Source organism: Ictalurus punctatus, chromosome 4, assembly GCF_001660625.3.
Source record: "Ictalurus punctatus breed USDA103 chromosome 4, Coco_2.0, whole genome shotgun sequence".
Lineage (NCBI taxonomy): Eukaryota > Metazoa > Chordata > Actinopteri > Siluriformes > Ictaluridae > Ictalurus > Ictalurus punctatus.
The window spans coordinates 11,759,417-11,777,500 of record NC_071284.1 but is presented as its reverse complement, the minus strand read 5'-3'; the positions used below and the strand labels follow the sequence as shown (position 1 = coordinate 11,777,500).

The 18,084-nt window shown below is 39.8% G+C and overlaps 1 protein-coding gene across 4 annotated transcripts in view; it reads left to right on the top strand.

Annotated features, from left to right (window-relative positions):
* Positions 1-18,084, top strand: part of zfpm1 (zinc finger protein, FOG family member 1) — an 83,035-nt gene that overhangs the window by 53,390 nt on the left and 11,561 nt on the right. For all 4 annotated transcript variants that reach the window (XM_047152906.2, XM_047152905.2, XM_047152908.2 and 1 more), the window contains one exon: positions 8,198-8,331. In XM_047152906.2, coding sequence (XP_047008862.1) covers positions 8,198-8,331 — 134 coding nt within the window. The remainder of the gene's footprint in view (positions 1-8,197; positions 8,332-18,084) is intronic.

Here is an 18,084-nt window from a genome sequence, read left to right as displayed (position 1 = left end):
GTGCTAAGATTTCCCTTCACTGGATCTAAGAGGCCCAGTCCTGTTTCATTATAACAATGTCCCTGAGCTCAAAGTGAGGTCTGTAAAGACCTTGTTTGCCAGGGTTGGAGTGGAAGAACTCATGTGGCCTGCACAGAGCCCTGACCTCAACCCCATTAAACACCTTCGGGATGAACTGGAACGCAGACTGCACCCCAGGCCTCCTCGCTCGAAATCAGTACCTGGCCTCACTAATGCTCTTGTGCCTGAATGGGCAAATCCTCACAATCTCTTTCTCTCTATCCTCACAGCCTCACTCTAAAATCTAGTTTAAAGCCTTCCCAGAAGAGGGGAGGCTGTTATGGCAGCAAATATAAATTTGAGAAAATGTAGCAAATATGAGACTCTATATTAAAGCCATGCCTTTGGAATTGGGTGTCAGGATCAGGTGTCCACATAGTTTTGGCCATATAGTGTAATTATTTACCTGCATTAATGGCCCTTTTTCCTGGTTAATAACCTCTATTCCGGAAAAAAAAAAATAAGCTAACTTAACTAGAATGTCAGCAACATTAGAATACTGACCTTGCTTTCTTGACAAATGTTGATGAGACAAACATCAGTGGTGTTTCTTTTAAAGAGTTTTTAACATTTTTTTTAAATTAGAGAACATTTTGAAAAGCACCTGTATTCCAAACGCTGCCTTTCATAACATATTGTCTACACCGACTAGACACTGAGTGTAGTATTTTGCAAACACAACACTGTTACTTGTATTCCATTACAACGCTGATACTAACCAATCAATGCTTTTGATGATCAACACCACAGTAATATATTGTAGGTGTATTATTGATATTTGTCTTTATTTTACAGGGATGTCACACAACCTGAAGTTTGAATTAGAGTCTCTCCTCAAATGTAGTGTGCTTTTATCTTGAAAAAATGTCCCTCTTTGTCAGCCACTTCTGTAGATTACTCATCCAAAAAGCATTTTTAATGAGTGACCGTGATGTGTCTGTATTTTTCTGTCATAAAACCAAGAGCTCTAAGGCGTTGTCTCAGAGTGATACTTTCTCTCTCTCTTTTTTTTTTTCTCTCTAAAATCTAAATTCACTTGACACTTATCGTTAAACCGACCTATTTAAAGCCAGGAGTCGCTAAAGTAGATGGAATAATTATTGAATTAATTATCAAAGTCACATACCGTACAATTAATTTTGTGCTTTTGCCTGAGTCTTTTTTTTTCCCCTCCAATGCCTATGCACTGAGAATGTCAAGAAACATTTTCTAATTAATTTGTGTGTGATAATCAGGAGGAGTTTCTGGAAGGTCTCCACTTTCGACTTATGAGAGGGTAACGGTGGTAGAAGACAGGGAGTGTGAGGCTTAGCACACACACACACACACACTAGCACGGCTTACACACACTAGCACAGATTGCACACACTAGCACGGCTTGCCCACACATGCAGGTTAATGCTCAGACGTAAATAATTACATCCAAGTGTAGCTCCACAGTCGTCTTTTCTGAAGCGTATTTAACCTGCCGGTTATTTTATTTTTCATGCTACCGATTCAGCATTTCAGCATGATAAGAGAAACACATTAAGCTAAATGAAAAAAACAACTTAATGACCATGCATCTTGCAGAATCAGCCATCTTTTTTGTTTTTTTATATGCTGAGAGAAGATGTGTTTTGGCTTCACTATTTTTACAGAGCCTGTATTTTCCAGTCATAAAAGAAAACGAGCGAGTAGCGCTTTAACAAAAGTCTGTGTGATGACAAATTTGGTTGGTGATTGGTGATGGTGAATGTATGAAATGTTTTCAAATGGACCACAGAGGTGAATTTATATTAATATAATGTTATTTAATAATAAAAAAAAATAAGACCAGTACCTATATTATAAAGAAATATTTTTTTAGACAAAATTATCATATATTTCTTGAGTCACGAGGTGAAAGTAACAGCTGTTTTCTTAAAGTTGCCTACTAGCATCTCAGCATACATTGATGGAGTAGAGACAATCATTTGAAATGTCTACAGTAATATTGTGTGTGCTGAATATTGTAATGTAAACGTTGAAAAAAAAAATTAAGTCTTTGTAGTTTTACTCTCATTGGTGTCTGACTTTTCAGATTTCAGATATCGTAGAATAATATATCAGAAGTGCAACTGGAACCTTCTTCAGCCAGGTTAACAAGACTGCATAAATGGCTTCTTCAATCTGACCTACAGTTGAACAGTCCAAAGGAAAACAGGTGTAATAACTAGAAAACAACATTTTTAAAATATATAAAAGTAATAATATAATTTAGTCATGTTTCTCCTGAATCTGAATGGATTTTTTGTTTAAGGAAGCCAAAGCACACCAAATGCATTTCTTCTTCCTAGTGGTATCATACTTCCTAGGAGTTTGATAATGATGATGATAATAATAATAATGAGTCTTTATTGATCACTTATAGGCCTACTTTTCAGCACAGTGAAATTCTTTTCTTTGCATACCCCAGCATGTTAGGAAGCTGGGGTCAGAGCGCGGGGTCAGCCGTGATACAGTGCCACTGGGGCCGAGAGGGTTAAGGGCCTTGCTCAAGGGCCCAACAGTGGCAGCTTGGCAGTGCTGGGGCTTGAACCTCCAACCTTCCGATAAGCAACCCAGAGCCTTAACTGCCAAGCCATCAGCCCTTGATGATATTTTCTCATAAATTGTTTTCCAAAAGAAAGTCAGAACATGTAACAACATTCCAAAAAGGCCCAGAGCTGCTATAGATCAAAATGAAAGCTAAATTCTCTGTTAATGAGATCTCCGTATACAGTATTGCGTTCTATTGCCATAATTTTGCCAAATCCTTTAATGGGTATATGACTCATGTCGCCCCCTGTTGGTAACAGTTACTGAACATTTCATAAAGGCCATGGCAGATAATCTAGTAAAATGTTTTGCTCATCGCAAACGGAGAGGCTGTCCATCTTCCTGCCACTTCATAGTCACTTTCTTTTCTCTCTCTATTGCATTTTGGACATGCAGATTGCAGAATCCTTATTTGTTTGTTAAAGTCACTTCAGCCTTGCAGTATTTCTGCTTTTCATTTGTGTGTCGAGTTTTATCATTTTTCCGGCTCACATATTGGCTCTTCTGCATGTTTGGCATGTGCTCTTTTCCAGGCCTTGTGCTGGACTGATAAAGGTTCAGAAGTACAGTTAAGAGAAATTAGTTGTGTAAACAGTAGTAAATGTCAATGATAAAGTTCTGTTGAAGCTCATCTGCGCCGCAATGCAGGTGTCTTATCTCTCTCTGGCAATAGACGGCAAAATGGAAATGATGCCATGATGGTGAGTGTGCAGTGCATATCCCAGAAATTTGTATCTTTTTAAACTGAATGTTTTGACTCGGGTTTGAATTGGGTGTGCTCACGTGCGTGTTTTGTTGAGGTGGTGGGGGTTTGGTCGCTCCAAGAGAGTAAGCGGGTAAAATCGGGATTGTTGGCTAATCCAAATACAAAAATAGCTCCAGATGCCTTTTGAGTTAACGTATCATTTTGAACTGTACATTTAAATGCAAAAATGCTTTCGATTTTTTTGGATTTATTCGAATATAAAAAGCACATATTGTATACATCCATACACGGTGGGTCAAAAGCGTTGGGTTTGCTGCGCAGCAGAGGTTAAACCCCACCTATTAGTGTGGGGTCGGAGTGCATCTCAGATAAAGATTTCCTGTTGTAGTTTGTCAAAAAATCAATGGCCGCACACTGATCCGCTCATTTGATATCAACAATAGTCTTTTTAAAAAAATCAATTAGTCGTGATAGCGAAGATCATGTAGCTGGAGGAGTGCAGGGACCGCACCAGTGAGGCAGAGTTGTTCAAGCGTGCTCTTTAATGTTGTCAACGTTTCCTCTTAAACTTCTAGTCCAGGTGTGGCAATGGTGAGTTATGTAGAGTGCCCTCCACTAATATTGGCACCCGTGGTAAATATGAGCAAAGAAGGCTGTGAAAAATTGTCTTTATTGTTTAATCTCTTGATATTTTGTTCAAAACATTCACAAAAATACTCTGCTCTCATGGATATCAAACAATTGCAAACACAACACAGGTGTGTGTGTGTGTGTGTGTGTGTGTATATATATATATATATATATATATATATATATATATATATATATATATATATATATATATATATATATATATCTATCTTAAATGTTTGGCAAAATTATTGGCACCCTTTTAGTCAATACTTTGTGCTACATCTCTTTGCCAAGATAACACAGGCTTGTCCTATAATGCCTGATGAATTTGGAGAATACATGGCAAGGGATCGGAGACCATTCCTCCATGCAGAATCTCTCCAGATCTTTCAAAATTAGAGGTCCACGCTGGTGGACTCTCCTCTTCAGTTCACTCCACAGGTTTTCTATGGGTTTCAAGTTAGGGGACTGAGATGGCCATGGCAGGACCTTGATTTTATGTTCAGGAAACCATTTTTGTGTTGATTTTGATGTATGTTTTTGTATCATTGATAATGAAGAGGATAATGAATAACTCTTAACTTCTCTTAGTCATGCTGCTGATGCTTTACAGTGGATTTGATTTCACCTCCAGGCTCACTCCCAGTGCTGACCGTGTGATTTTAGCTCTATTCAATCACTGTTAAGTAGCTCATGATCACAGACAGAGCAGAGTTTCTTTCACAAGATTTCTGTAGGTTAAAAAAAAAAGACTGTTGAAAAGATCGACTATAGATAGAAGTGCAGATTTGAGAAGCTTTTCCTATTTATGATTTATAGGTTTGTGTGTGAGTATGTATGGTTATCAACTTCCTTTAAAAACTGTCTTTGTATTGATTTGAGTTGAAAGGTCTATTATTTAATTGGATTCTAATATGAATGAGCCTATAGTGTCACAACCTAGAGAAGGTGAGTATTATGATTGGGCAATATACAGTAACATTTCTATTTCCTATTTCTTTATAAATGATAATTTTATTTACTCACAGTAATGTTTCTCATTGTTGATATTTTGCTTGATTTTTACATTTCTTACATTACATGAGGAAATACTACATGTCAAAATCTGCCACATTCAGCCTGTCTTCAATTCGGAATTAATCTTTTTAATCTTTAAGTCCTCCAACACAGACTCTGAATTGCTTTCTCCTAACTTTGGGCTGTAAGTACTGAAGAACATCATTATTCAGACCTGAAAACTTGCTGAAAATTTGTCTCAGTTAAGAGAGATTCTGACCTTGAGCTTAAGCCCATTTTTCTTGTGCGACCTTGACTCGAGCAAGGAGTAGTACATCCAGCACGACTATCTGAGAGGCGACAGTTTGCAATTACATATGTCACATTAAAGTTCATGTTTTGGGGGGGGTTACATTTTTTTTTTAAACCCTGTTGAATAAATACATAAATATGACACTATTAATTAATTGTATCATCCCTTGAAGGTTCAGGAAATATTATAAATATTCTTCTCTTCTCTCTTCACCTCTTCTCTTTTCTTCTTTCTTTGAATCTCCTCTCTTCTCTCCTCTTCAGGTGGTCTACATAATTACTTATTTCATTAATGATGAAGCTGTTGTTTTATAGCAGTCAATCTGGCCAGGTGCTTGGACTCTTGATAAGAATGTGTGTGGACACTACCAGCGTGGAGCAGTATTGATAAGAGCCATGTGGACTCATTGCTATTGATAAGGCCTGTATGCAGTTTTTGGGCATTGGTCACACAAGCGCATCAATAAGGCTGGCGAGGTTATTGCAGGGCGTTGCTAAGGCCGGACACAGGGAGACATGGCCGGGCATTGTGTGGGAGATTGGTGGGGTCGTGATGATAAGCACATCGTCTTTAGAAGTGAGGTGTTAAGGTCATTAGCTAAGAGTGAGATGTTATTTTGGTGTTCTGGTGATGCAAATATCCTTAGTAGATATCTTTTAGTAGTTCTTTAATAGGTTTTCCACTCACTGGAACTACTGGAACTAAATATTCCCTTGCAGTATAGAAAGTTAACTTGAACAACTTTGTTTGATGCAAAAACAAAGTCTTTTCAAAGCTGTTTTCCACTGCATGCAAATGACAGGGTCATGTCAGGGCTTGGCTCTGGCACTGATGCTAAGATTAGGGCGCCCTGATAGACCTCCTTGATTTCTGGGCTGCTGGGGTGTTAGCAAGCTTGGACACTGGACTTTAGACTGTTGATAGCAGCACAATCTCTGATGGCTAATAACAAGCCTGGTTAATGACCAACCTGCTTTAGTATGGCCGGTCTGACCTATTCATATCTCTCTCATTCAATAATGCTATGTGGATCAAGTTCTTCACATCTCCCAATGTCCCAGTGTGTCCTAACCAGGTCTCTGTCACATAGATTTCATCCCTGTTTGCTTCCATGTTCGTTGATTTTTCTTTCTCTCCATGTACCCTCCCTTTCTCCATCCCAGTTTGTCCAGGTTTTGGCTGTGGGAAAACCATTTTATCAGCGTTTGTCTGTTGTTCTCTGGTGTGGATAGATACAGGGAAGATAGATGAGTGTTTTGACATGGAGAGTGTTAGACAAACACTCTTATCATCCTCTGCACTTTATGCCGACCCCTGAAAGTGAGACTGAACCATGGAAAGACCTGCAGGTGTGTGTGTGTGTGTGTGTGTGTGTGTGTGTGTGTGTGTGTGTGTGTGTGTGTGTGTGTGTGTGTGTGTGTGTGTGTGTGTTTCCATAGAAAAACCGCTGTATATTAACTGGTTGAAATTTAAGTGCCACTGATGAATTGGCCATAGAAAAGAATGACATTAACTGGGAAAACAGACTGGGCATCATCATACTGTGTAATTGGGCTCACTGGTAGCTTGACTGTTCTTTAACCATGTGTGTGACCGATCTTGAATGTGGGAGCTTCTAAAAAAGTGTCATATCTTTGTGTGAAGCTCTTGTCTGTTCTTGGGTCAGGCTTGCATCTGTGAATCAGCAAAGCCTTGACTCCTATCCCTGTTTTGCACTTATCTGTCACAGGAAGTACAAAAGTTCTTTTTGTTTTGGCACATTTTTTCCAAGTGCACTCTTGATCCTTACTAAACGCCAAGCTCCACCTAGTGGTCCAGACAGCAATCTATTCTCAAAGCGTTCCTCAGCAAAGATGGTTTCTGGGGAAAATAATCAGAGATTAGAAAACATTGCTGTGGTCAAACAAATATAAATGATTTAAATAAATATCAATTATATAAATATTCCAAAACATTCAGTTGTATTATATAATTGTAATAATACCTTCTAAAGGGCTAGAAAAAGCATTTGAAATGAGAGAGAAAATTTGGCAGATGGTCACTGTACTATTCCTAATACACTTCTGAACTCCTGAAAGGCTGTTGTAGAGGGTGTAGAAATAAAAAAATTGTTACGGGCTACTTGTAAATGTTAAAAACAGAATGTACAGTCACAGATTTGTCCAGTGGAAAAGCACTGTGCGTACAGGCGAGCTCAGGGTAATAAACCCTTATATTTGGAATTTGTGAAACAGGAAGCAGAGTAAAGCTCTTGCACAATATTGTGGATGATGATGGAGTTTTGGACTTTTTTATTACTTCAGTCAAAGTAATTGCATATTTGTTCATTAAAGCAAACTGTGTTCATTTAAAGGCTTTACTCTTCAACATGTGTCTTTATGAGACAAATATCAGAAGATATGCCGAAGAGTTATACAAAGTGAAATAAAGCCCACTTGTTTAATAATATTTAATTATTTATAAATAAACTCCCAATTTTTCTCTCGAATTGGTCACCTGCCAATTCGCTACCCACGAACCAGAACCCCCGTGTTGTACGACGGCTAATAACCATTAAGCGTGAAGGCTAACATGTGCTTTCTCCTGGATACGTAAAGCTAAAGCACTACCTACCCTCTTTCACATACATGAGCTCACAGACACCTGTGATTGGCTAGTGTCACTATGATTGACAGCCGGGAAAGAGTATGCCATCCCTCCCATGGAGAGAGCATGGCCAATATAGCGCCCTTGTTTCCCGGACATGGATGGCATCATCACAACTTGCACTCTCCCAACAGTAGGGTAAATGCTTTTCTGTTGCATCACTTGGGAACACCAGCTGTGGCTTCTCTTTAGGTGTCTGTATCTATGGGTGCTCAAGTAGGTCATAATCGTATTTATAATCCTGCCTTTATTTCCCCTGCGTTTATCTCTGTGTGTGTAAACAGATGATTTGAAGCTGTGTGATGGACCAGAGGACTCTAAGGTTCTGGCTTGCAAGGACCTCTTGGTGGACACACTCTGGGGCCCATTCTCTGGAAGCATCCAATCAGATGAAACTGCAAATGGAGTATCCAATCAAGTAAGTGGGCTGGGTCAAGAATCTAGTTTTTTGGTAAATCTTTGGAAAGGTTTGAGTATTCCTATCCAATATTTCTAACAGGAAGAGCAGTGTTAGTGTTCGGTTGTCTCTTTGCATGATCTCCCCATTACTAATGTTCATGTGATGGTCACTGGGCACAGTGTGTTTGTGTTTGGCAAGTCTGCCGTCATGTGCTGGAAATCCATCCAGTCATGTGATGTGAAGAGTTTTCTTCTGTGTGGCCAAATAGATGAAGACTGTAGTGATAACACACTACATATTCCCTCTTTCATCCTTCTCACACAAACACACAAAATATTAACACAGATCCAGGCTTAAGAGATGACAAAAAGATAATAAATAATGTATTGATGTATAAATTATAAAATACCTTTAGAATGAATTTGCAAAATACATTAATCTTCTATTACTGTGGGAGAGTTATAATTCACTCTATCCTAATAAGTGAGGGAAGAGAATAGCTGTGTCTGGGTATATGCAAATGGGGGTTTTGATGTCTTGTCGAATCAGCTCGCCTCCTCTTTTTCTCTGAACCGTGCGGGTTTGTTGGCTGAACTCTCTGTGTGATTGGCTGCACCACTGCCCAAACCCCCCCTCCCCCCCTCACAACCACCCCCAGACGGACGCTCCTCTTTTATCTCAGCATGGCGCCATCCTCCTGGACAACAAACCTCAATGATTGATTTCGCCTTGATAGTCTCTCATTTCTAAGATTTCATTTATTATCAGGATTTCTAAGTCCGCAACCACCCCTCCCTCCCTCCTTCCCTCCACCTTTCCTTCACCACCTCCTCCTCCTCCTCCTCCTCCTCCTCTTAATCTCTGTCTCATTCCCTCCCTCCCTTCCTCAAACCTTGTTATCGAAGCAGGGCTTTGTTGATGATTTTCAGTTTGGAACTTTTGCATTCGTATTCTATCACTTTGGCTCTCCCTCTCACACGGCACTATCTGCGAGCTGAAGGAGTGTGTATCTGCGCGAGATAACGGCCGGAGAATCGCACATTCCTGCTTCACTCGCTGTCCCGCCATATCCTCCTACGTGGCTGTCCAAGGCTTTGGCTGAGGAGGCCACCGAGGGTCAGGGCCAGTTCTTCTGAGCCAAGGCGCTCACTCAGACTCAAACCATACACACACACAGTCTGAGGATTAAGCCGAACACGAGCGAGTGATAATGCACAAGATGAAATCATACACTCTTTGCTGTTTCTTTTTCTAATGTTAAAAGCATGTTGGATTCGTTATTGCTTTCTCGCAAAATATAGCACAGAGTTCACCGAACCATATAAAGCAGATTGTGTAGCATAATTGGACAGTTAGAGCTACTATCTCTGATCAGGTTTGAAGCAGCTGTAATGTGGAGGAAGTGTTTGGCTTTTTGGCAGCTTCAGCACCAGTGTAACATGGCAGTCCTGACAAGGCATCGCTGCCAAACCTGTGTGCTTTACACTCACTCTACAAATTTGCCTTTCCTATGCCCCGCTCTGATAAGCTTAAACTGCCTGTTCAAATAACACAAGAAGTGAGTGCATGTTGTATGGATACCAGTCCCACAAACGCACACACTTAATCGTAGTTAGCAAAATGGTGTTAGGAGTGAGCAGGTCATTGCAGGGGAATACTTGATTGGGCTTGACCAAAGGTAATAACATGACACTTCTTCTCCTCCAAGAGAATTGTATTTAACTAGCAGCAGTTAATTATGGAAATGTTTGCCTTAACATGTGTATCTGTAGACAAGTTAAGAAAATGTGCGTTCCTACAAAGAAGAAATCAGTACTGCTCTCTGGAACATTTAAAACCTTATTTCAGTAATATAACATTTTTTTTTTATACTAATATTATTATTTTACTAATCTTATACCCAGTCGTATACTAGTGCGTTTAAGCAAACAGCTTTGAATAGGTTTATCAGTTTCTCACAAATCAGCAGATAAAACAAAACATGTGAACCCAGTACCTATCTTTGCCAGTATTCTGTGGCCCCTCCTGTTCCAGCATCAGTTTACACAGCTGATATCAGGTATCAACTTGATCATTATTGAATTTATTTTAATGCTCAAATGTGCCTAAGTATGATTAGGATTTGTTTTGTTTTAATTTTTGTTTCTATCCTGATAGAGTGTGTGGATGTTGGGATCTTGGCTATTGAAGTCCATAGGAAACCAGTTTTTTTTTAGATGTATTTGTCTTTTTTACATTTATAAGTTTCAGCAGCCATTGCTATATGTAAAATATTATATTTGCTTCTTTTCAGAGAGTAATATAAATAATTTATATATTTCAATAATATATTAGAGATGTCAGTTGGTATATACTGATAATACCGCTGATGTATCTTCGTTTTTTTTTTTTTTTCTTTGTTTTTTTTCTGACTAACTAAACTGGGATCTTGTTTTAGTGAAGTTGTTATTCAGCTAGCATGTGAGCTTTTTGTTGCTTATGAACATGGTCATATTTTTTTCAGAGATAAATCAGTTCTACATTTGTGTTAAGCATCACTAATTGCCTAAATAAATTACAGTTTGCATTGCACCAATGCTATTGACATCCCTAAGCTCCTGAACTACTAGAGTTATTATGTAGTATCTACCATGGACATTTACTCAAGTGGTTGTATATTTAGGTACTAGTGTAGCGTTTGAGTAAGTCTAGCATTTGGTCTGTTTTCTAATAATGCCTGAATTTTGAACGTGACACAATGGTAACAGACATGTATCTAATCTAAACCTATATAAGAAAGATTGGAGATGTCTGCAGACTGAGTCACACCAGGTATTAATGTAGATGCTCCTAGCTCAGACAGACATAAAATATATACAGTATCTTACAAAAGTGAGTACACCCCTCACATTTTTGATTATAAATATTTAATATTTAGTAAATATTTGATTATATCTTTTCATGTGACAACACTGAAGAAATGACACTTTGATACAATGTAAAGTAGTGAGTGTACAGCTTGTGTAACAGTATAAATTTGCTGTCCTCTCAAATAATTCAACACACAGCCATTAATGTCTAAACCGCTGGCAACAAAAGTGAGTACACCCCTAAGTGAAAATGTCCAAATTGGGCCCAATTAGCCATTTTCCCTCCGCGGTGTCATGTGACTTGTTAGTGTTACAAGGTCTCAGGTGTGAATGGGGAGCAGGTGTGTTAAATTTGCTGTCATCGCTCTCACACTCCCTCATACTGGTCACTGGAAGTTCAACATGGCAAAGAACTCTCTGAGGATCTGAAAAAAAAAATTGTTGCTCTACATAAAGATGGCCTAGGCTATAAGAAGCTTGCTAAGACCCTGACACTGAGCTGCCTTGACCGGTGGCCAAGACCATACAGCGGTTTAACAGGACAGGTTCCACTCAGAACAGGCCTCGCCATGACCGACCAAAGCAGTTGAGTGCCCGTGCTCAGCGTCATATCCAGAGGTTGTCTTTGGGAAATAGACGTATGAGTGCTGCCAGCATAGCTGCAGAGGTTGAAGGGGTGGGGGGGTCAGCCTGTCAGTGCTCAGACCATACGCCGCACACTGCATAAAATTGGTCTGCATGGTTGTCGTCCCAGAAGGAAGCCTCTTCTAAAGATGATGTACAAGAAAGCCCACAAACAGTTTGCTGAAGACAAGCAGACTAAGGACATGGATTACTGGAACCATGTCCTGTGGTCTGATGAGACCAAGATAAACTTATTTGGCTCAGATGGTGTCAAGTGTGTGTGGCGGCAACCAGGTGAGGAGTATAAAGACAAGTGTGTCTTGCCTACAGTCAAGCATGGTGGTGGGAGTGTCATGTTCTGGGGCTGCATGAGTGCTGCCAGCACTGGGGAGCTACAGTTCATTGAGGGAACCATGAATGCCAACATGTACTGTAACATACTGAAGCAGAGCATGCTCAGTATGCAGTATTCCAGTATGATAACGACCCCAAACACACCTCCAAGACGACCACTGCCTTGCTAAAGAAGCTGAGGGTGAAGGTGATGGCCTGGCCAAGCATGTCTCCAGACCTAAACCCTATTGAGAATCTGTGGGGCATCCTCAAATTGGAGCTCATACAGCTCCGTGATGTCGTCATGGAGGAGTGGAAGAGGACTCCAGTGGCAACCTGTGAAGCTCTGGTGAACTCCATGCCCAAGAGGGTTAAGGCAGTGCTGGACAATAATGATGGCCACACAAAATATTGACACTTTGGGCACAATTTGGACATTTTCACTTAGGGGTGTACTCACTTTTGTTGCCAGTGGTTTAGACATTAATGGCTGTGTGTTGTTATTTTGAGGGGACAGCAAATTTACACTGTTACACAAGCTGTACACTCACTACTTTACATTGTAGCAAACTGTCATTTCTTCAGTGTTGTCACATGAAAAGATATAATCAAATATTTACAAAAATGTGAGGGGTGTACTCACTTTTGTGAGATACTGTATACTTGTATGCTGAAGTTGCTCATCACTCAGGTCATTTTTGTTTCCTCATCGTTGCCGTGCTTGCTGTTTTGCAAGGAAGAAGAAGCAAAAAAAAAAAAAAAAAACACTTCCAGAAGGCACACTAGTGAAGAGTGCGGAGTTCAAAGTCTTATCACGCGGCAAGCGTCTTTTCATCATGTTTTAGAAACAAGCGTCTCCCCTAATCCTCCAATAATCTCTCCAGGAGAACTGCACTGATAAGCAGTGCCACCCACCGCTCTTCGGCACTTTTTTGGGAGCTCTGCACCTTCCTCACCAACCTCCACCCACAAAGGGCGTGTGAAGGTGAGCTGCCCTCATTCTCTCCACCTCTCTCTCACTGTCTTGTGCTCATTCTGAGAGGGTTTGTTTACCATGCATTCTATCACTCTGGTTTATCTACATCAGCCAGTAGAGTGTCTCCGAGAGTCACCCCTCAGTGCCCAAGCTTTTTGCTGAAAGCAATGCATGAATACCTTCAATTATAGTTTCTCTCAATTATCTGTTCAGTGATCGAGGGGAAAGCATGACAGGCTGCATCCGGTTGGAAAAACACATCATGTGTGGTATTGAGAGTGCATCCTGAAGAGCACACCTACAATCAGTCTACTACACCAATAGCAGGACAATAGGGAGGATACTGCCTAACACAAAGAATGTGGAGAGAGAAAGTGGAGGAAAAGAAAGTGAAAGGCTGGAGAAAAACTCCCAGAGGATAAATGATGCCAAGATCACAAGGAGAAGTGCCTGAAGGAGGAGAGAGTAGGGGCTTCTTGTGTGTCTAATAGTTGATGATGCTATGACCATGCTATGCCTGTAGTCTGTCAGGAAGAGGGAGAGCGCGATAGAGAGAGAGGAGGGGAGATGAGGGAACACCTCTGAACCTCATCTCCGGCAGTTTAGGAGCCTGCTTTCCAAGAGTGCCTCATTTTCTAGTCTCTTATCTCATCCGTTTTAAGTATCAACAGTTTTATATTTTTAAGTCGTTTGTATGGTGCTGATCAAAGTTGTTTTCTTGGAGAGATAATTGATGGGCAGTCAGAGGCATGAATGTGTGTATGAACACATGTTTACATTTAATGTATGTATATGTGGGACAGCGAAAGTAATAGAGAAAGGGAGATGGGAGGAAAGAGAGAGAGTGTGTGTGTGTGTGTGTGTGTGGCGGATGAGAGAAGCTTTCTGATTATTATCTTCCTTCCTTTTCTTCTCTGTATTTTTGGAGGATTCACACACTGACCTCTTTGTTTGGGACAGTGTGCACCCTTCTCCACCCCCCTGCTGGGAAAGAAACCATTTCCTGTAGCGGAGAGATAGAGAGGGGCAGACAGAGGGAGAGTGGAGGCTGAGAGAAAGGGGGTGAGAAAGGGATGTGCAGAGAGATACGGGATAGGAACAGATAGTGAGAAGGAGATGGAGACAAAGAGTGAGTCGGTGCATAAAAAGAGGGCTAGGGATAGATGAGGAGTGGATTAAATGGAAAAATAAAGTGCCAGAGCATAGAAAGATGGAAGAAAAGAGAAGAAGAGCAAGGACAATGATCTGGGTCTTGATTATTCACCTCTTCCATCTGTCCAAAGTGAGGTCTGAAAAGACATGTGAATGTTCTTTAAAATCCTTATTTCAAAACCATAGACTACCAGCATTACTATTTTGACTGTTGTCACAAAAGATATCAAAATTAATATCATAGCTTAAATACAAAATTTGATACTTTTTTTTTTAAAGCAAAAATCCATCTCGAATGAGGTTCTAGTGCACGTACAGTGCGCTATGTAGTTTTACAATGCTTATACGGTGAATACAGAGCAATTTGGGATTCTGCCTAATTGTGTTGGAGGCTTAAATTAAAAAAAAATACCCGTGTGATGATAACTTGAGATTTTGTTTTTAAGTAGATTCCAGGCATTGTAAGAACAGTGTAAGAAACATCAGCAGCAAAACATTATTACTTCCAGTAAATACAAGTAATAAGAGTCTGAAACAAGAGTTTAGACTAAATTTAGGATTTTTCCTCCATGTGATTTTTCACACAAGTTTATGCGTTATTACAAAGACATAGTATACTGCTACTGCTGATGCTTGGCCTGTATGTGTCAGAATAAACTTATCATTTGAATACATTCAAATAATTTAATACATTCCAATAATAATGGTAAAATTTTAACTATTTGAAAGCAGTGCCATTTTCAAAGCATTTGACAGCTCTAATGTTCAATCACATCTTCCAATATGGATAAAAATACGCAGCCATTTGTTTAGTCAACTCTCCAATCCGGACCAAAAGGGCTTGACCACAGGTTAGAGACGTGACGCATTATTCCTCCAGAAAGAGAGGGATTTTTTTCATGCCCATTTCTCTGGGTGAATAGAGAAATGAAATTAGCCCCGAATCATTTGCATTAAACTCGGTCGGTGTAAGGGTGGTATTTTGGGAGTGATGAGAGTAAGTGGCGTGTACATGGCACAGGGCGGTGTGTGCATGTTTTATATCTTGGTGGAGACATTTCGCTGGTCTCCATGAGGAAATTATTATTATTATTAATAATAATAATAATAATTTGAAATAATAATTTACGCACTGAAAATGTTTCTTTTCGATTATTGAGGTTACGTTTATGGTTAGATTTAGGTGCGGGCATAGCATTAATTAGCTGCATTATTAATTCTGTGAATAGAAGGTCTTCACAAGGGTAGTACGACAAACTTGTCACTTCGATCGACATCCTATCAGACGCCTGAGCCTTTCTGCAACTTCCTGTCCTTTCCTGCTCCATGTTTCAGTTTACCTTTGCTCCTTCCAGTCTTCTCTCTCTCCTCCTCCAACTTCCCATTCTGCTCTCTGTGTGTGTGTGTGTGTGTGTGTGTGTGTGTGTGTGTGTGTGTGTGTGTGTGTGTGTGTGTGTGTGTTGGGAAAGTGCATCTCCTTTCCTGATCATATGTGTGTGTGGCAGGGTTGCTGCTTTATATCGGACCAAATAATTAGATTGGCTATCGTCTGGGTGGCAGCAGTGTGGGAATCAAGCAGATTAAAGCTGGGATTAATATTCATGAGGCACGGGGACTCGGACGAGGGGGCTTAGACAGCACCTCAAAGACCCTCACATTGAAGAGCTTAGAGCTGTACCGAGAGAGAGAGCAAGAGAGAGAGACTCATTCATTCCTTCATGTCAGTATTCATTTCTCTTCCGTATTACTCTACATGGATGCTTGTTGATGTAAATAAATGTGCTCTATTTAAAAGCGTATTAAATTGAACTGAATTAAGCAAGGACAAAGAGCAGTGAAAAATTGTAAAGGAGTAACTGATCAGCAGTGAAGAGAGCATGTGGGACAGTAAAACACAACTAAAGCTGAACTCTGAATAATTGTCATCGTCTGTCATACGTCTGTCCCTTACCTATACTGTAGTAACTTTACGCAGAGGCTCTTGCCATCCTCAGTGTCCATGTCAGTGGTGTGTGTCCCCAACACACCACCCCTTACAAACACTATATAATTCAGGGATCATGCAAGATGCTTGAAGTACTTCAATTTGGCTTTTTCATATTTGAGTACTAGAAAACCTTGAAAATAGCCTTTTTTTAATCAAGTGGTGCTTAAAAATTGCTTGAATAATAAAAAAGTAAATAATTATGAAATCGCTAAATAACTTTTAAATGTTTATTTTCGATACAACACGAATACAGTCCTTTCACACAAAATATGACACCCCGCTGCAGCCCCTCCCTCCTCATCTTCACTTGCTCATTATGACAGAGACAGCTCCAGTCCACTCTTCAGACTTTCTCTCTCTCTCTCTCTCTCTCTCTCTCTCTCTCTCTCTCTCTCTCTCTCTCTCTCACAAAAAAAAAAAAGCACCTAGTGACAAATGTAGTGACTTTTCAGACAAACCTTAGCTACTTTCCATAGAAGAGAGTCGCCAGTACTGCAGTGCGAGCATGAGGTCCTACTTACCTGCTGCAGGTACACCTTTCGCTCTCTCTCTCTCTCTCTCTCTCTCTCTCTCTCTCTCTCTCTCTCTGCAGCTACTCTGTTAAGTGAGGGGCAGAAAGGAACAGCACATTTCAGTGGGGGGGCGGGGGGAGACATGCTGTCGCTACTAACTTTCTCTCTGAGTGATCATTTTACATGAAAATATAGCTGAAATCACAGCACACCTGTTGTCTTTGATATGTGTGGCGATTGTCATTTTGTGTGATTTTAGCAGAGCAGCAACTTGGAAGTGACTGCTGGTTAACATGTAGTCTTTTTATGGGCCGCGTTTCAGTCACTATTTCATACTCGTTCCATTGTCTGACAACAGAAACAGAAAAATATGTAAATGAGAGCAGCTTTATTAGCTTTATTTATTTACAGATGTAAATGGTTGACGCTAGGCAGACCGCAAATACGACACGATGACGTCATGAATATGCTAATTAGCGCATGACAAGTTCTAGCAACCTGGAGTATATTGACGTTATAGCGAAGATGAAGCAATGCCTGGGAAATGGAAATTTAGTCAGGCACGGCTGTAAAAGGCACCATATAAAAATGTTTGTGTTTTTATTATTATATATTGGAATATAAAAAGAAAAAATAAAGAATATGCTTGTGAAGTATATTCTTTGTGAAATATACAAACATCATTTGTATAGTCGTTGAAAGCAAAAAAATTGTGCTTGAAAAGTCCATGAAAGTGCTGGAATTTCATTATGATTCATCTGTACGAACCCTGATAACTATATACTAATAAACGATTGTGCATTCTATCATAAAATTCCAGGGTGTAGCGGTATGAACCATCTAGTATTGGGTATTTTCTTTGGCAGAATAGGCATAATTTGATAGTTTGCTGTCCTGCAGGGTCATCTTTGTTAAGATGACTGCTGCTTCTGTAGCACATGTGTAATTATCCGAAGAATTAAAAACATGTTAACGCTAAGCTTAATATAATGGTAGTCTGAAGGCAGTTGTTGAAAAAAGCAGAACGTAATTTTGTATTAATGGATTCATGATTTTATTTTTATTTTTTTAAATATATATATATATATATATAGAGAAGGGAATGGTAGTATTTGTGGAATTACCAATATTGTGTGGGTGGATACCAAACCTTCAGGAAAGTGTAAGAAACCAGAATTATGTTGTATTGTATGGCTCCTGCAGGAGTCTTCATTGAGTGTAATGGTTATATTTTTGCAGCAATTTTGAAAAGTTAGTTATTGATTTCATTCAACAACTGCTGTTCGACTCTTCTTGTTTTTTTTGTAGTCCTCACACACTCTGAATTATTGGAGAAAG